At 33.6% G+C, this 20,782-nt stretch overlaps 1 protein-coding gene across 1 annotated transcript in view; it reads right to left on the reverse strand.

The window, feature by feature from the left end:
• Nucleotides 1–251: 251 nt before the first annotated feature.
• Nucleotides 252–20,782, reverse strand: part of Ap4e1 (adaptor related protein complex 4 subunit epsilon 1) — a 62,457-nt gene continuing 41,926 nt past the window's right edge. The window contains exons 16-21 of the mRNA XM_078049621.1: nt 16,773–16,896; nt 12,020–12,278; nt 9,001–9,555; nt 6,359–6,549; nt 4,555–4,712; nt 252–3,304 (exon numbers count right to left, since the gene is read on the reverse strand). Coding sequence (XP_077905747.1) covers nt 3,144–3,304; nt 4,555–4,712; nt 6,359–6,549; nt 9,001–9,555; nt 12,020–12,278; nt 16,773–16,896 — 1,448 coding nt within the window. The 3' untranslated portion in view covers nt 252–3,143. The remainder of the gene's footprint in view (nt 3,305–4,554; nt 4,713–6,358; nt 6,550–9,000; nt 9,556–12,019; nt 12,279–16,772; nt 16,897–20,782) is intronic.

Here is a 20,782-nt window from a genome sequence, read left to right on the forward strand (position 1 = left end):
ATAGACAAACATCCTGAGAATCAGTCCACACTCTAATCTGTCTGAACCCCACGAAGTTCTCTCTGATCATCATACTGAAGAGTTATTTTTATTTTTTAGGTTCTTTGGAGGCTGTTATTAGTAACTATTGTTTTCATCCCACTCTAATGACTTCTGGTTTGTTTGTTTTTCTTGCTGATGCCTACCAAATCACTTATCAGATAGATAATTCAGCTATTTAAATAATGAAGAACATATAGACCAAAGAAAAGTATAGATCACTTAGTATTTATTATGTTTAACTGAACTTTTTTAAATTACAGAATTCAACTCCAAAATAAGGTAATAAATGGCTCTTAAATTGTTATTCACTTGGGTTTTTCCTAAAATTTTAACACAGCAAAACACCTTAAAGACACATGAATACGTTCTTTGTACTTCCAGTGGCTTATAATCATGAGACAAAGACCATGTTTATCCATAAAAAATTAGACAAACAGCTCAATATTTTAAAATATTAATGACATGAAATAAAAGTAAAGAAAAAGTAAAAACAATATACTGCAGGTCTACCACAATTGTTTTGGTAAATGACAATAGAATCTTGTTTAAAATAATGCTCCTTTGCAGAGCATATGCTGTGCTTTGTATGCTTGGCACATTAACACTTGGTAACTGCTCAGCCTCCCCCTGTAGTTTCTTGAGCAGGACCCTAATTCAGGGTCCACTTTCAAACCCTGAGCCTCTCATCTGCCTGAATCCCCAAGAACCCTTCTGATGGGAGTCTGACCCTTCTTCTTCCACAGCCTCTTAAGGCTTTCCTATCTTTCCTTATTTTTTCCCAGGTTCAAACTAGGTGCTATTTCTAATCTCAGCAATTCAAATAGCTGAGTATCCCTCCCACAGCTCTTATCTCAGATGTTGTCCTTTCACTGACTAAATTATGGCTATAACATAAAGAGACTGACTCTATCCACAAAAATCATTTTCCCTATTTTATGATCATATCCCCTATAATGCAAAAAAGATTGATGATGCCTGATTTAGAACTTAAAAACATTCAATGAGTTTAGGTAGAATATATACTGATCTAAAGTCATTTAATAGCTAATCTTTTCTATTATTGTTATTTGCTTTTAAAAATATAAAAATTGTAAACATTCTCTAAACATTTCAGTAGAAACCCTGTTACTCTGCTTTTTATTTAGAGAGTTCAAAAAGAACAAAAGTAATACCATGTTCTTTTTGGCAAAATCCTGCTCCAACTCCTAGACCTACCATCATTATACATTTCCCAACATTAGACAGCTCTGTATGCTAAGCATGTCGCATGACAACTGCTGCTGCCGCTCCTGAACACAACCTGCAACAGAGCAGCAGAAAACTGATTGTAATCTCTCCCTGAGAGCTATTCATATGCTCCCTAGCACCTTACCCTTATCACTCCATACCTGACCCAGCCTCAGGAACCATGCAAACATATATAAGTTAGGACACAAAAAACTGGAGCACCTCCTGCACAAAAGGCTGCATTACTTGCAAAGTGGTAGCATTTCCTTTCTATTTGTCAAAAAAATAAAAAGGATCAGGTAAGGTATAGGGGATGCTGCTGACAGGCAGGAACAAAGAAGAGACTGATGAGGCTAACTACCAGTGTTCACCACAACCCCAGAGTCAGCACATTCCCCTCATTATGACAGTGCTGAACAAATCTGATCTTCTATTCAAAAGGAAGAACTGATCATGCAGGAAATTCCAGTCACTTATTGCTCTTCTAGCAAGGTTTTACTGCATGTTTTTAAGAGTGAAATTAATAAGATGTTACATCTAAATGAATAACTTAAACATCAATTTTAAAAAATAGTTTTTGCTTTTGTTCTACACATAAATGACTAATGAAATCTATCAGCTCTGGGGAATCCCCTCAGCATCTTTATCAGATATGGCTGATGAGGTCATCTAAAACCAGAATGCCCGACCTGATAAAAGTACCACTTCTCAGAGTATTAATGCAATGACTTAAAACTGTATTACCTGAATAGTCTCCATGGTGAAGTGTCAGAAAAAGTGAAACAATAAATATTTTCCACAGCACCATAAGGTTTTATAAAATACTACTTCAGTAAATGTACAATCTCAAGATTTTGGTCCATCATTCATACTAGTCACAACCTCTTTTACTGATAACAATTCTGACAGAGGCCATATAGGCACACTATAACATGAAAATGATTATATTTTACTGAAGAACCTATATGATATACTTAGCTGGTCACTGCTTCAGCTATATCCATTGAGTACTAGTGGACTCAAAGGCCAGGAAAGATGAGTTTCATCATTTATACTCTAGTCACAAATTCTGATTTGCCAAAAGGACCTAAATGGTAACTGACTAAGATATTTGTTATACCAAAAAGTCTTTATATTGTTTGCTTTCATATTGTGCTCTCTGGGTTTTGTTTCTATATGATAATACTTTGTAAATGGCTGAGTTTTAAAAATAAGAATACAATGATTCTCTTTAAATTTTAAAATAAGCACAAAAGGAAAACAGACTGATTTTATAGCCAAATAATCTGGAATTATGTTTAACAAGTTAATAATAGTAAAAAATATGAGACTGAATTTCCCCAATATCCAGCATGCTTGTGTATCTCCTACGTGTGCTATACCAACTGACATAAGCAAAACATAATTGAAAGTATCAATTTATCTACCAACAAACACACTGCATTGCAAAGCCAAATATTAATTAGGTTTGGGATTATCAATTTCATGTCTCCCCTCCATTAATGCAGAGAACCAAGTCTTATCTTTACTATAAATTAGCTAAAGCTAGAGTAACTTACTATAAAATTATTTGTAACAAAATAAATATTTTCAGTCCCTCTACACTAAATGATATATAAATCATTAGCATTTTATAATATTAGATTAGGTCACTTTTGGGGACACAAACATACTGTACAATCCTGAGTAAAAGGTTAGGGGTACAGTCTCTTGGGGATCTTTCTTGACCAGAAATCAAAAAGAAAATACATAAACCACAACTTGTAATAATCCCCATTTGCATTAAAAGTACCATGAGTTCTTTTTACTTTGGTAAATAAGTTTATATATGTAAACCATTTATCTTGATAGAGTAAAATTAAGCAGAGTTTCTGCTAGGATCCCTCCATCACCTTTTGACACTGATATGATAAATAGTCCGGAAGAGAAGAGCAAGAGGATCTGAACCACAGAGCTATTACATTAGTATGAACTCGGCAATGCAGTAAGCAGGGAACGGATGGGAGCATCTGACAGGCCAATAGCCCCTCATTGCCTAAAATAAAACAAAAATGAAAAATTTTTTTAATATAAAAGGACTTAAATGGACATTTCTCCCAAGAAGATACACAAATGAGCAATGAGACACAAAAAGATGTTCAACATCACTCATTACTAGGAAAATATAAATCAAATCTAAAATGAGATATTACTTCAGATCTAATGGATGACAATTTTTTTAAAAAAATAACAAGTGTTGATAAAGATGTAGAAAAACTGGAACCCCTATGTATTGCTAATGGAAATGTAAAATGGTACAGTTGCTATGAAAATGATGTGGTGATTCCTCAAAAAATTAAATATGGATAGCTGGTCCTATAATCTCTGTTACTCAAGAAATTAAGGCAAGAGGATCACAAGTTTAAGGCCAGGCTGGGCAATTCAGCTAGACCCTGTCTCAAAATAAAAATTTAAAAAAGAAAAGAAAGTGGGAGGTATCTGTGGTAAAGCACTTGCCTAGCAAGTGCAAAGCCCCAGGTTTAATCCCTAGTACAGGAAGGCAGGCAGGAAGGCAGCAATCAGGCATGCATATGGAATTCACATGTGATCCAGCAATACCACTCTTGCTATATAACCAAAAGAACTGAAAATAGGGACATGAACAGGTATCTCTACATCTATGTTCATAGCAGCATTATTCATAAAAATCAAAGAAGAAAATAACCCATGTGTACGCTGACAAATGAAATAATAAAAATGAGGTATATTCATGTAGTAGAATAGTATTCAAAACCAGGAAGGAAAGAAATTCTGACATATGCAACTATATGAATTAAGCTTGAAGACGTTATGCTAAGTGAAATAAGCCAGATACAAAGGACAAATATTATATGACTCTGTTAATCTAATATATCTAAAGTAGTCAAATTCATAAAGTCATAAAGCAGAATGGTAGTTGCCAGGGACTGAAGAAGGAAGGGGAAATGGGGAATTAATGTTTAATGAATACAGTTTCAGTTGGGGAATATTAAAAAGTTCTAGAGATGGATGTCAGATGGTTGCATAACAATGTGAATGTATTTAATGCCACTGAACTTATAAATTTAAAAATGGATAAAATAGTAAATTTTATGTTATGTGAATTTTTCAATAAAAATTTTTTAATGCAATCTTAAAAACACACTCATCTGAAAACCCTCATAATAGTAAATAAAACTCCAAGCAATCTGACACTTGAACGACTTGAGTTCTGATTATAAGAAAGCTCCTATAAACACAAGACTGCCTTTACATAATTCTACGAACCTATAATGTCAATAACATGAAGTCTCAGTTTCTGTTGCAGTGTTTTTAGGGCAGAAGGCAGAGCAGCTTGAGATTCTGATGTTTTTATATTTTGCTTCACATCATTTGCAAAGGATAACCAGAGTTTGCCAAAGTCTTCAGTTGAGATTTTTAATGGTCTGAAAATAATTTTTAAAATTAGATTTGTGTGCATAAGAATAAAATTCTTCTAAACACATTTTTAAAAACTCATGGAAATAAAATATAATCACTATAAATCTGGGTCCCACAAAATTTATGTTTTTAAACCAAATATAATTAGAATGCTTAGTGTCATCCTCCACCTAATGAAAACACTGAAAGCAGAAGATATTATTAAATTGCAAATGTCTTTTCAATAAACCACTTGATTTTCTCTTTTTCTGGATATTAGTCATTCCAGTAAAAATTTACCAAGTAATTTCATGAATCATTCAAATATAAAATAAAACCTTTCTTTCGAGTACTCTTTTGATTTGGGGTTGATGTGATATTCTAACAAAGCCAGGTAAAAGAGTACGAATACAAAGACATAGTGTCTTAACTAAATTAGACCAAGAAAAAGAATTTAAACAAATATGGTTTTAAAAATAGTTATGAGGGGCTGGAGTTGTGGCTCAGTGGTAGAGTGCTTGCCTAGCATGCATGAGGCACTAGGTTCTATCCTGGGCACCACAAAAAAATAAAATAAAACAAATAAAGTTATTGTGTCCATCTACAACCAAAAAAGTATTTTAAAAAATAGTTATGACACTAAAGATAATATAGTTAACAATGGGTTTCTTAGGGGATGGGATTATTATTGGAAACTTTCACTTTCAACTTATATTTTTCCATGGCATTTGAATTTTTATAAGCATTGATTTTACATTTAAGCGGAAAAAAAGATACTTTTAAAGATACAGAGGATTTTATCAGTTTCTACCAAACAACTGTTTGTGACACATATTGTACTTCTTCTTACTAATGTTCATCATAAAAAATACTTTCACAGTCCCAGAATAGAAGATCTTCTAAGGCTAGATTTTACCTTATACAACACCATGCACATAAACCCTCTTTGAAAGATTGATAAACAAATTTTTTACTAAAAAATTTTAAGGAATGGACAAAAATTATAGCAGTGTAACATAACTGGATGCGTAGAGATTAAAAAATTGTATAAATATTCACAGGCATTCTGCATTCTTGGTTCAGAGCCTTCATTTTTGAAAACACTAAAAAACAGTATATTTATAAAACTAAATTAGAGAAGAAGAGCTAAGAAACTATTTTCAATTATTTTAATAAATCTATACACTGCCTAACATAACCCAAATGCTATGTTAATAAACTTTAATAACTGTGTTGGGTAATTTTCTTACCAATCTCTAGAGCTTAACAAACTGAGTTTATGAAAAACTGATTAAATGAATGAAATACAAATGAAATTTTAAAAGCCTAAAAAGTCATGCAGAATCTATGACATTATTCCAGTTTAGATATTACTTCCTTTCAGAAGTTTCTCAAGATCACCAACCAACCCCAACCTAAATCAGATGTCACAGTATAATCTCTCATTATGCCATTTGTTTTCTCTTAACAGCACAAGTCATAATAACATATATTTATGTGATTGTTCAATGTCTCCTCCCTACACTAAAAGCACTCTGAAGACAGGGGCTGTGTTCAGTTTTTAATTGTTCTATTGCCCAGCATTTAGTATAGTGCCTCCGTCTAGGGGAAAAAAAGCCTAAAAAATATTTGCTGAAAGAATGACTAAATTAACATTCCAGAAAATACTTACCTAATGAAATCTAACAGTGATAAGTTTATGGAAAATTCCAGCTGAACAGAATGAGTATCCATCAATTGATAATTTATAAAGCCAGAAAGATTTCCTTCTGTAAAAGGCTTTTCCAAGTGTACACTGTATTGAAAGTTTCTGGTGCTTTCTGCTTCCACTACAGGCAAACAACATCCAAGTTGTTCAGTGATCTTTAAATAAAAGTAATAAAAGTATTAAAATAAGGATCAATACCTCTATTATATGAACATCAATTTTCTATTTAATTGAAATGGTAAAAAAGATACTAATGTAAGAAGCTAACAAAATACATTATGAAGATGACTGACAACACACTAGCATAGTACTATACAGGCCAAGATTATGTTCACAAGCAGCATTACAGTTAAAACCCAGGTATAATTTTTTTAAAGAGTACAAAATTCTAGTCTGGTGGCTCTCAATCCTGGCTGGGACCAGATTCTTTTTTTTTTTCTTCAAGTATTGTGGATTGAACTCAGGGCCTCATGCATACCAGGCAAGCATTCTACCACTAAGCTATATTCCTAGCCACTGGCACCAGATTTTTAAAGCTGGAAGAGTTCTTAAAATAACAATAATACAGATTTCTTGCATTCTCATTCTCTACACTTACTCAAGCTGGTAGGGTTCAGGCAACTGGAATAGGTTTTATCTTGGGTTTTATTTATTTATTTTTTCATATTCCACTACTGATTCAAATGTACATCTACAGTCAAGAACTTCTGCCCTGGTCAGTGGATCAGACCATATCTCTTTCACCCAATTCTAACTCATAGAGGAAACTGGGTCAGTTTTGTGGAAGACAGATATACTGGTCAAACTTCACTGCAACTCCACCAAGGACATCTATACGCTAATGCAAATAAACATACTTCCAGAAATCACAATGGTAGTTTTTTGCAGCTGCAGAAGCAACAGAACAGTTGCCTGAACACTCAGTAAGAAGTAATACATAAGTGAAAGGAAAAAAAGTAGATAGTAAACACTATATTCTTACTCTTTGATGTTTAGTTTTGTTTTATTAAATCTATGAATTTGATAAGAGTAAATGAAATTGTATAGTAGTTTTGATTTGCATTTCTCCAATTACTAGGAATTTTGAACATCTTTTCATATATTTGTTGATCGACTGTATCTTCTTCTGAAAAGTGTCTGTTCAGAACCCTACTCTAAGATTTTATCTCATGCCAGTCAGAATGACAGTTATCAAGAATACAAACAATAAAGTGTTGGCAAGGATATAGGGGAAAAGGTACACTCATACATTGCTGGTGGCACTGCAAATTGGTGCAGCCAATCTGGAAAGCAGTATGGAGATTCCTTAGAAAATCTGGAATGGAACCACCATTTGACCCAGCTATTCCACTCTTCAGTCTTTACCCAAAGAACTTCAAATCAGCATGTTAAGTGACGCATCCACATTGATGTTTATAGCTGCTCAATTCACAATATCTAAACTGTGGAATGAAACTAGATGCCTTTCAATAGATGAATGGATAAAGAAACTGTGTTATATATACACAATGGAATATTACTCAGTATTAAAAGAGAATAAAATTATGGCATTTGCAGGTAAATAGATGGAGTTGGAGAATATGATGCTAAGTGAAACAAGTCCATCCCCCAAAAACAAAAGCCAATGTTCTCTCTGATAAGTGGATACTGGGGGTGGTCAGAATGGAAAAAATAGAGGAATTTTGATTGAGCAAAGGGGAGGGAGAGGAGGGGAGGAGACATGGGGGCAGGAAAGATGGTGAAATGAGATGGATATCATTTACCCTAGGTACATGTATGACCACACATATGGTGCAACTCTACATATTATACAACCAGAGAAATGAAAAGTTGTGCTCCATTTGTGTACGATGAATCAAACTTCATTCTACTGTCATATATACCTAATTAGAATAAATGAATTAATTAATTTAAAAATTAGTGTTGATGAGGCTAGGGTTGTGACTCAGTGGTAGGGCGCTTGCCTAGCATGTGTGAGGCACTAGGGTTCAATTCTCAGCAACACATATAAGCAAAATAAATAAAGGTCCAACAATAACTAATAAAAAATTTTTAAAGTATTGAAAAAAATTACAAAAAAAAGAGTAAATGAGATATTTAAAGAGTGCAGAAAGAAAGAACCACAAAATATATATTGAAAATAATTTTTTAAAAAATTTTCATGTGCCGTTTATTGCTGTATCACTTATAGATATTAACTCGTTTAATCCTCACAATAACAGGCATATACTGTTAACAAAAAGGAAGCTGAGGCACAAAACTGCTAAATGTCTTGATCATGTAACACAGATAACAATAAGCTATAGAAGCAAGATCTAAGTCAAGCAGTATGAGTCAAAAGCCTACATTATTTGCTGTGCTTTATCTAAACTCGCTTTGTTTCTATGGCCTTTCCCAATAAAATCATTATTATGCTTCCTTGTCTCTTTTGAATATTTTGTCCCTACTCAGAACAATAAAAAAATTATCACATCTCTTACCTGTTTTTATTAAAGAGGTAAGAAGGATGTGGACGAAATTTACAAACCATCAGACAAGCCAACAGCAGAAACACTAAGTAAGCACTATCCATTTAAGGTAGAATGATAAAACATTCATTGTCTTACCTTGAAATTTTCTGCAGGAAAAATTTCTAAGTTAGCACTTTTCAACTCGGAACCACTCTTACTAGCAACTGACCAGACCATTAACAAACAATCATCTTTCCAAATCTTGTAAGAAGATATTGATACAGCTTCATTATTACAGACCTCCATAAGATTTGAATGCATGTACTCAGTAGTTTCTTCCAACAAAGAAGAAGCTAAAGAGATTCCCTTGGCAACTGAAGCTGCAGTAGATGGAGGAGGATGAAAAATTTCCATGTCATTATCAGCAAACAAAGAAGGTGCAGACAGGCTGCAATCTGAGAGTTTCTCAACCAAGGGCAGTTCTGTGAGAGACTCAGAATCCAAAAGTTGTGAGCTGAAAGAAAATTTCTTGAATTCTTTGTCTTCTTTCCCTTGCAAAGTATTCAAGTAATTATTTTCACAGGTCACCTTTGATAAAGAACTAAGGGAAGAACAGGTCACACTATGAGCACTGGTTGTTTCTTCTCTTTGGGCTTCCTTGCCTTTTGATTTCCTTCTGAACTTGTGAGACACTGTGTCTGCTTTTCCCAGCTACAAAAATAAAACATAATAATAATATAAAAAAACTATTTTACTAGTCATGAGTTTTAAAGATTCTTCTATAATTTCAGGTGAGTAATTTACTCACTTGCTAAAATTCTATCTAAAGCATAGATTAACAAAAAAAAAATCAGAGATGAATAAAATGTTAAGCCCTAAAATTGTGACAGCTACATAACTTTAAACTATTAGTTAAACCTTGTTTCTCATTAGAAACATAAAATTAGAAAAAGAAATAAGGTCAAAAAGTCAGTCATGAACAATTCCTAAAAACTTGCTAGATTTCAGAATATTCAAAATAATTGGATAAATTAATAATTGTGAGAAACTCAGCACCCCCCCACACACACATACCTTTTTTCCCCAGAGTTGTCTTGCAGAAGCCTAAGTTACCCTCAATAAAAGGATGTTCCAAACCCTGATTTAGTAATCTATAATAATTGTGATTTCACAGTCAATGAGTTAATAAACAGGGAAGAAAAGCTGGTTTTACCTGAAGAATCAAATGGCAGAGGCTGACTGAAAAACTCAGCAGGAAAAAATTCTGTAACTGATTAGCAATGTTTGCCACAGACTGAGAAGACAGCAATGGCACACTGATCTAACCCTGAGGAATGGTCTAAAAATCTATTTAAGGACAATCATGGTATAAGTGTATATTGGCCTCTAGAACCTAGAATTAGTCAGCAGACTAGCAGTGTTCTCAGTGTCTCCATGCTCCTGGGGGCTTCAACACTGCATGTGAAGGTAGCTCTTCACGTGATTCTAATTAACCAGAATTTTACTTCCCTTTTCATACTTTCTCTATCCCTCTCAAGCCCCAACACCTTCCAATTCTCAACAGATTGAGTTTATTTCATATCTCCCAATTGAGAAGTTGTCAAAGAAGAACATTCCATTAACACACACACACACACAAAAAAAAAAAAAAAAAAAAAAGAGGGGAAATGGAAGAAGGGAGGAAGTGGACAAATATTTTCCATTTTTGGTAGTTATGGGATTCAAATTAGATGTATATTAGACTACTTGACACTGTCCCTCAGGTCACTCTGTTCCTTTTTTTGTTTGTTTGTGTCTAATGCTTTCTTCTGCACTGTCAATCTGCTATTAATTAGAAGCTATAGAAGCCAGAGGGCATCATCATTACAATACATAAAAAGCATAGCACTGTATGTCCAGACAAAACGTCTTAAAAATAAAAGTGAAATAAAAAAGGTGAAGCCGAAAAAGTAAACTTTGATGGTTACAATAACATGAAAAAAAAAAAAACTTACAATAGACCACAGGCCTACAAATAAGAACTAATTAAAATAGAATACATGGCAGTGGCTCTGGAGGCTGAAACAGGAAGGTGAGTTTAAGGTTAGCCTCAGCAAAAGCAAGGTGCTAAGCAACTCAGTGATACCCTGTCTCTAAATAAAATACAAACCAAGGCTGGGGATGTGGCTCACTGATCAAGTGCCCCTGCGTTCAATCCCCGGTACCAAAAAAAAAAAGGATGACATGAATATTTATTTAACTAAGAGCTTTAAACATTAGAAAAAAAAAATAAAAAGAACTGCTGAAGAAAAGCAGTCATCAATCAGGTATGATACAGTAAGAGCATATCCAGTTAGTCCCAATCCTGTCTGCTTTCTACTAGCAACACGGAAAAGGTTGGGGTTGAGAGCCAAAAGGATACATGCTAATTTTATATGGTATAGATTCTTCTCCTGCTTGCTCAGAACCAGCACCTGTCTTTTACTACAACTTTCATTCTTTTATTATGAAAATAATGTCAGCAAAAGACATTGTAAAAATCATCATAATCCTAATATCTAATTATCATTATAAAAATATCATATAGTTCCTTCTAGCCTCAACAATTTTATTTTCTTTACGTAAAGCTCTAAACAAGATATAAATAAAACTTTATACACTGCATTTTTTGTTTAACATACCATAAGTATTTTCATTTCACAATGCAATTCTGATCATTTTAGTGGTTGAAAAATATTCTGAGAGAATATAATTTATATAACCACTCTCCTACAGTTAGACGTCTATCTAAAATGATTCCTATTTTTCACTATTAAAATTCCACTTTGAGGTGTACTTTTTGCACACATTCAGTATTGTTTTCTATTATTATTAACAATATTTCAATCAAGCCTCCTTCCTTTAGTAAACTGTCCTATTCACCCACAGGGGTGGTAATACCCATAGTCACATGTATAGCTTTAGTTGGACCCTGATTCTTGCCCTAGCTGACATGACCGGAGAGAACACCTGGCTTAAGCTGACCAGATTTCCTCCTCAGGGACATAAAAGGTATGTTACTGGTCGCTATGGAGTTTAGGAGATGATGAAAGCCAGAGAGGCCACTTCTCGCCATGTATATAGATGAAAGCCAGTAACTACGAGGAGCCAATAACAGGAAACACAAACTCTTTGAGGAGCATAACTGATTACTTACCAAATTGATTGTACCTTCTGATCCTAGCCCAACAAATAATGATGAAGCCAACAGCTGCTTTTCTTTCTCCTCTTTAGATTGTGTAAGCACTTGAGACTGATCCCTTTTTGTTATAACTTGATCCATATTCTCTATTGTTAAATTCTCTTGAGGAATAGGTGGAGCTTCCACTTCATCACCAATTTTGCTTTCCTTCTTAGGAAGATAGCCCTCTTTTCCCCACAATTTCTTTATACCTTCTAGCTTCAAGCTACTTGTTCTAGGGAAATAGATAAGGAAAGCAAGTGAATTTAATAACTGTCAAATAGTTACTTTCTGGAGTAATTTTTTTTTCAATGTGTTTTATTGACAATGGCCTTTTAAAAGCAGCTTTAGTATTATATTTTATATACCAGAAGAAAACTTAGATCATTAGATTTCATTTTAGTTATGGCCAACCTCCCCACCCTCAAACCAAAGAATTTAATGTAACAGAACTCCAAACTTAGTTTTAAAAACCTCAGATCATTTAATTTTCATTTAATTGCTTGAATAAGTTGTACAAAAATAGAAGTACTATAAATCAATTCCCCTTCTCCATTGACATTTCAAAAATATCTTTAATTCTGATGGAATAAAATCAGAAATGACTCTTAAGTTTCTTAGCTATATAAAAGGATTAAGCCTAAATTCACAAAATAATAATTCATAAACATAAATTCACTAAATAAAATCTTGATGAAAGCAAAAAAAAAAAAACTATTCAAATACACTCCTGTGTACAAATTTACTTTTAATCCAAAATGTTTACTTAATGTGAACACTAACTACATTTTCAACTATTATAAATGTCATTTTGTAAAAATGAAAAGAAGGCTGGTGTTATAGTTTAGTGGCAGAGTGCCAGCCTAGGATATTCGAGACCCTGGGTTCAATTCCTAGCAACACACACACACACACACACACACACACACACACACACGCACAAAATTTGTTTACATAAGAAAAAAGATTTTAGGAAAAAGCACGAGACTTAGGAATTTTTTACAGCTGAGTTGAAGAAAAATTAAAATTCTGATTAGAAGCCAGGTGCCCAATTCAAAATTTAGCATACAAACTAACCTAATGTTTTCCCAAAAGTTACAACTGTGAATCTGGACTAACTAATACAATCATAAGCACAGGTAGAAGTAGCCAGACTGTCTCTATTATTCTCACAAAACTGCATGTATCTGTTAATTACTGGACTGTGATAATCATTCCACAATGTAAATACATTATAAAAAACACCATGTCGTATACCTTAAATATATGCAATTTTTACTTGCCAATTACATCTCAATAAATCTGTGGAGTGGGGAAAGCAAGAAAAAAAAGTCTTTGTACTTGGCTCATCTGTCATGTTTCTAATAGCACTTTAAAAATTTATACTACAAAATAGAGTAGATGCTAAATTTAATCTTTAAAAAATGCTCAAAAATATTTGTACTCATTTTATTACTTGCATCTAATTTTCTGGAATCATGATCAATTTGGTTTCCTGTACTAAACTAATTAAAAATAATAAGTAGTAATATTTCATACTGATACTATTAGGTAGTAAGTAGTTGAAGGGAAAACTGAAAGCTAATAAATCATTTCTTACAGAGGATTGGTTCATTTCTCCTCATGATTTTTACTGAGAGATATTCCTTCAAAAATATCTTCATTTCCCCCTTTTCTTTCAGGTACAGCACAGATTTATAGAAAGTTTTTAAAAGATAGGGAAAAGAAGTTATCTAAAAAACCTCTTGGAAGATGAACATCATTACATGTACATGTATGACTACATGAATGGTGTGACTCTGCATCATGCACAACAAGAGAAATGAAAAGTTGTGCTCCATTTGTGTACAATGAGTTGAAATGTATTTTCTTTTTATTATTTTTTTCCAATACAACTAGAACAAAAATAATAAAAAGAAATTGGTGAGGATGTCGGGGGGAAAGGTACACTCACACATTGCTGGTGGCACTGCAAATTGGTGCAGCCAATCTGGAAAGCAGTATGGAGATTCCTTAGAAAATCTGGAATGGAACCACCATTTGACCCAGCTATCCCACTCCTTAGCCTTTACCCAAAGGACTTCAAATCAGCATACTACAGTGACACATCCACATTAATGTTTATAGCTGCTCAATTCACAATATCTAAATTGTGGAATGAACCTAGATGCCCTTCAAGAGATGAATGGATAAAGAAACTGTGTTATATATACACAATGGAATATTACTCAGCATTAAAAGAGAATAAAATTATGGCATTTGCAGGTAAATAGATGGAGTTGGAGAACATGAAGCTAAGTGAAGTAAGCCCATCCCAAAAAACCCAAAGGCCAGGAGTTTTCTCTGATAAGTGAATGCTGATCCATAATGGGGGTGGAGAGGTGGGAAGAATGAAGGAACTTTGATTGGGCAAAGGGAAGGAAGTGAAGAGGAGAGGTTATGAGGGCAGGAAAGATGGTTGAATGAGATGGACATCATTACCCTAGGTACATGTATGACCGTATATAGAGTGGAACTCTACATATTGTACAACCAGAGAAATGAAAAGTTGTGCTCCATTTGTGTACAATGAATTAAAATGCATTCTGCTATCATATATACCTAATTAGAATAAATAAAAAAATAATAGTAAACCTCTTGGAAGAAAACTGGTTGTCCTTGCCATAAGCAGATCCAAAACTGATCATGAGAATCACTAAAATGACCTCTCATACCTCCAGGATACTCAAAAGCAAGCACTTCTAGGGAAATCATGAATACCCACAGCTGGGTTTACAACATCTCTGTACCCCCTTTAACCAAAATATTCCCTTTAATTATTTACAAAACAAAAACAACAAGAACAGGTGTCCATAAATCATTTATTGATAAATGACTCAAATATTAGTTTGAAAAAGAAAAAAAAGATGTGATGGATGCCTTCAATAAAGGACTGTTGCCCAACTGATGAAAATGCCCAGATCTCAGTCTGTTCAGGGACTGAATCAGCTGCAAAAGGCTACCTCACCAAAGATCATGGTCCTACCAGGGCAGCCCATATCCAATCATTGATGAACAGAAGTATAAAGTTGTGGTCAATCATCTTGTCCCAGCTCAGGACAACTAATTCTGAAAGGTCATTCTAACTCCAAAACTTTCCATGGGATCAGCTGGGGCTGTCATTGGTACTACATTGCCTCTTTGTCTGGCCAAACCGGCTTCTTTCCCTTTCCTTCTACAGATGTGGATCCCAAGGGCACCCACTTAATATTCTACAAACTAAATGCCATTGCAGAATGTGCTCCCCAGGGAATCCAATCCATATCAGCAGGCAAAATGGGAAATGGGGGACAAAAGAGTGTAAAAGGAGTCCTAAACTATTTTAAAGATTTTTCTCAATTACTTCATCTGCATACATGCCTATTATCAACACATTTTGCTGTGCATTATTACAGACAATCTAAAAAGTGGGAAAATAAGTACAAGCAACATAAAACCATTTAATACATAAAATATGCCTCTTAATGATATGAAACATACTGTAAAGGAATTTTTTTAAACGTGAGTCATCTTTGCCTAGATTTTGACAACACTATTATACATGGTTTTATATATTGTGTCTTTGTTTCATTTTTAATCAGACCATTCAGAAACCCAGATGTAAAATCTAAACCAGTAACCACTCAAAAGATTAGAGGTATACTTTAACTTAGCTCTAGGAATTCACACTTAAGGCAAGGTTCTATTTAGTAAAGGACTTATAGGTAAGAAATTCTAAATTAGGCTTGCTATTTATTTATGCTCAGTTTGCCAGGGACTACAAAAGAGTATCTGTCTTCCTTCTAAAGCTGATTCATCTTACTGATTTAACACACAGGTTCCCAATCTGAAATAATATGTGAATTATGATCTTCTTTGAAAAGAAATTTTAAATTCATTTCTTATGTTCCATTTCACAATAATATAACACATATAATTTCTTAGCAGTCTTGCCAAATAACTTTTCTCTGAGGGTGGTACAGGTAGTAGAGGATTTACAAGGCCCTGTCACATCCCCTAGATCCTTGTTTAGTTCTAAAATAGCAGAGGCTTTAACCTATTATGTAGGTGAAAGGAACTCTGTAAATTTCTCCCTGAGTTTGGATAGTTTCTGTCTCTCCTTCCCTTGCCCCTCTGCTTCCTCAATTAAAGTCATTCACTTCATTTTATGTTCATCTCTATACCTGTCAATATTCTAATGAAATGGTTATAAGCAGCATTTATCAGAAGAATAACATAAATAAATTATGAAAAATGTAGAATAATATACTTAATACTTACCAGGGTACACAAAATCTGATATGCTTCTTAAAAATTTACAGTATACAATAATAATATACACATTACTACTATGTGTAAAGTTTAAACACATCTATTTTGAAAGTTAGGTTAGCTCTTATAGTATAAGGAAATGCTGTACAATATTAGTACCTTGAGAGCAATAAATAGAAACCACTGATAAAACAGCCCATACAGAATTTATGGGACTTTTAGGAACTCTTTAATGCTATTATATTAAAACACATTACCACAAATGAGCCTCTCTCTGAATTTCTTGAAAACCAATGCAACAATAAACTTCTTGGAAGTCATCATAAAATAAGGAAATAATAATCCAGATGACACAAAGCAGTGGCAGAAAGCAAATGCTTCAAATGCTAAAAGACATTTAAATACTTCCATGTTCTCAATTTTAATAAAAAGAACTTACTCTTTGAGCCCTGTCTCAGCACTATTCCCAGATAAATCTGAACCAAGAGAAATTCCAGCAGGCGACTGTCGTCCAGTGAAGCCAGATGAGGAAAAGGAGAGTCCATACGGTTCAAAATTGAGAACTAGAATTTTTAAATAATAGGTTTATATTTAAAAAAAAAAAAGAAAGAAAGAAATATCAGTTTCCATTCAATACTGAAATAATTGAACACTGAACTCCAGTAACAATTTTTAAACTACATAGGGCTTTGGAAATGATACAATCATATATTTGTAATAATAATAATAAAATAGCTGGGAGTGGCAGCACATATCCATAATCTCAGCTACTCAGGAAGCTGAGACAGAAGAATCACAAGTTAAGCCAGTCTCAGCAATTTTAGCAAGACCTTGTCTCAAAATATAATTTAAAAGGAACCTGGAGACATAGCTCAGTGGTAAAGTGCCTGCCTAGTATTCATAAGGCCCTGGATTCAATCCCTATTCTCACACACATACACACAAAAAAGAAAGTAATAATAAAGTAACTACCATTTATTGAGCATTTACTGTAAGTATTTATATACTAGGTGATTAGAGATAAATTATTCCTTCATTTTTATATTTTTACCTCCCTTAGAAGCTAAAAGATAATTTAATTAGAAAAGACAACAGATAAATTAGGTCTACTGAAAAACTGCCACTCTCACAAAAAAAATTTAATGAGCTATAAATGAAGAAAGGACCATGTTTTGTTTAATAAAATATTCCTAGGCACATTCAAATGAACTGATAAAGCGCTCAATCTGAAATCTCTTACTGACAAAAAAACTTACTCAAGTTCTGATTCTTTTGAATCTGTATAACCTAAATGAATTCAATAGGAGCCATGAATTTAATTTAACAATTCTGAATTGTTCAAAATTGTTATTATGGCAGAGCAAACACCAATCTCCATTACCTTTCAATACTTGGCTAAGTACACAGCAAGCCAGAAAAGAGACATTTCTAGACCTTTTGGCCATGTGATTGGATTCCTGGTCAATAAAATTACGCATACATTTTGTATGCAACTTCTTAAAGAAGTCTTCCTGAAAGGGAAATCAATCACTTCTCTTCCTCCCTCTTTCCTTCTGGCTAGACTGCAACTAGTTACTGGAGTGCAGGCAATCACCTTAGATCATGAAGTCACACAGGATGCCAGCACAGCAAAAGAGGTGGAGCTTGAGCTTTTTATACTTATGAAGCTATCAATTCCAGGATACCTATTTCTTTTGGGGGCCCCATATTATTTGTGTGTGTTTTTTGTTTTTAAGATCCTAATTAGTTAAACCTCATCCTAACTGGCAAACTTATCTTCTGCAACTGTATAGATTATAACAAAAAGGACTTTCTTAAGCCATAAAAAGTGTGCTAGAAAATATCAACTTCTGAAATTATTGTCCACATTTAACAAATGAGGAAACTGTGGCAGAGTTTGTCACAAATTTATCTCAGATTATAAATGTAGGAAATGACAAAGCCAGATACAAATTCAGACACTCTAGCTCCAGAGATATGGGGAGGTGGGGGGCGATGTTGTTTGCTGGGGATGGAACTCAGGGTCTTGAAATTATTATTTATTTTTAGGGTCTTGAAATTATTAATTTCACTGGTCAATGAAATTATGCATACATTTTGTGTGTAATTTCTGGGAGGAGTTCTTCTGAAAGGGAAAACAATTTCTTCTTCTCTTCCCTCTTTCCTGCTGACTAGACTGCAACTTGGTTGCTGTCTATAATTTCATTGACCATTGATCTCTATCACTGAGCTACACCTTTATTCTAGAGAGCTGTACTTTCAACTATTATATTATACAGTCTCCTCCAAATGAAACAACACCTAATCCAAAGAGTACTAAATAAATGCTTGTTAGCTAAATGAATGACACAGAAAGGGAATCAGTGTACATGGGCTAAAGGAGGGGGAGCTAATAATCAAGAGACAGGAGTTCCTGATGTAGGCATAATGTTAAATTATGTGACTAAGACCTTTTTTATTTGTCTGTAAAGAGGTAGGACCAGTTCAACAATTTATAAATATTGATCTGATAACCAGGATCAAGCTAACTTCATAGAATCTCCTAACAATCTTTTTATAAATGTAACTAAGCTTTCAAAGACTCAGATACAGAAAATATATATATAAGGTGAGCTCAAAAATATGCCTCATTAAAAAAAATGACTCGGCAGAAGGATCTCAAGTTCAAAGCCAGTCTCAGCAACTTAGTGAAGTACTTAGCAACTCAGCAAAGACCCCTTCTCTAAGGGCTAGGAATGTGGCTCAGTGGTTAAGTGCCCTTGGGTTCAATCCCTGGTACCAATTTAAAAAAAACAAAACACATTGTGATTCTGATTCATAATCATATTTGCCTAAATTTCTTTAAAGTCCTTTTCAGTCCAAATATCTTCTCATCCTAAGCTTTTCAATGATCCAATTTAACCTGCTATCCAACTCCAGCCTCCTCTTAATATCATCTATGATAGTCAGTAACCAGCCTCTGCATTAACACTTCAATAACAGTACCTAGCTCAAGCCTCAAGAAATGTTGTCTATACACTATTAAAAACAGAGTTTGGGCTGGGGTTGTAACTCACTGGCAGAGCACTTGCCTCACACGTGTGAGGCCCTTGGTTTGATCCTCAGCACCACAGGAAAATAAATAAATAAATAAAAATATTATGTCCATCTACAACAACAACAACAAAAAAAAAAACACCAAAATTTAAGTGAAAGAAGTTCAAAATTAAAGGCAAGGAGTTCGAGAGAGGAGAAAATTAGATAAGAGTAAGGACAAAATCTGAAAAGCACACAGATAAATTTCTATTCTAAGACTGAAGATTGTCATCTAAGGAAATATGGAAAGGCTCAAGTTTGAGAACGAAATTCAAGCCATGGTTCTTTCATTCTTTAGTGAAAGCTCCCCCCAAGATTCATACAATGATGAGTGACTAAAACAGGCAAAGATTTTGAGAAGTTAACTAGATGTGCATATGGGGAGCAGCAGAAGAAGAATGGTCTACAGAAAGAGATAAAAGAAAGAAGACATCTAAACTACAAGTCTGAATATAGAGAAGTGAAAACAGAGAATGAGGGCAAAGGGAAATTCATGCAGAAGACAAAGTATAAGCTAATTATAGAATCCTTAGAGTTGGGAGTTAAGTAATACGGGTTTGAGAAAATATAGTATAAACTATTCTGGTATAAGTAATTCAATATTAACCTCTTTGTATCTTCATGCTTTAGAAAACTGTATTATATACACATTTCTTTATTTTACTTTACACTTCAATTCTTTTATACCTTGGTCATTTGGCTATACTTCTCTGACTATACTCAGCTACTATTATTATTTAATTTTACTTATTTAAGTTACTCAAATAATTTAAATTATTTAACTGTTTATTTATTTATTTTGAGACTAACAACGTAATTTGACATGATTTTCTAAAAGCCACAGTTCAACAGATAAGAAATTATACTGCTATTTCCCCTTACTATTTCTAGTGTTATTCAACACTAGGACTACAACATTTTTAAATAATGTTTTATTAAGTAATCTACACTGATTCCTACATGCTTTCCTTAGGTAAAAACTAAAATTGGTAATAAATTTTATAAATTTTATTGCCTATAGATCTCAGAGATTTTGCCAGTTCTTAGTTTCCTGGAGTTTAGATATAAAAACTGGACATTTTTCTATCCACAAGAGCTAAGTATCACTTATTAAAGCTACATTTAATAATTTAAATATAGCTCTCTACAAATGATTTCTTAAAAATCATCAGTATCAGAACTGACTGATATGTGAAGGATTTCAGAATTAACTCTTCATGAGAAAAAAATTATTTTTCCCCTATCATATCATAATTCTAAGATACATAATTTTACTTACTGCCAGTCACAATTCTAAGATACAATAAATAAATTATAAATAATTTTATAACTTATTTCACATATATTTATTAAGTACTTGCTATGTCCTATCTC

The sequence above is a fragment of the Ictidomys tridecemlineatus genome, chromosome 5 (assembly GCF_052094955.1).
Source record: "Ictidomys tridecemlineatus isolate mIctTri1 chromosome 5, mIctTri1.hap1, whole genome shotgun sequence".
Taxonomy (NCBI): domain Eukaryota; kingdom Metazoa; phylum Chordata; class Mammalia; order Rodentia; family Sciuridae; genus Ictidomys; species Ictidomys tridecemlineatus.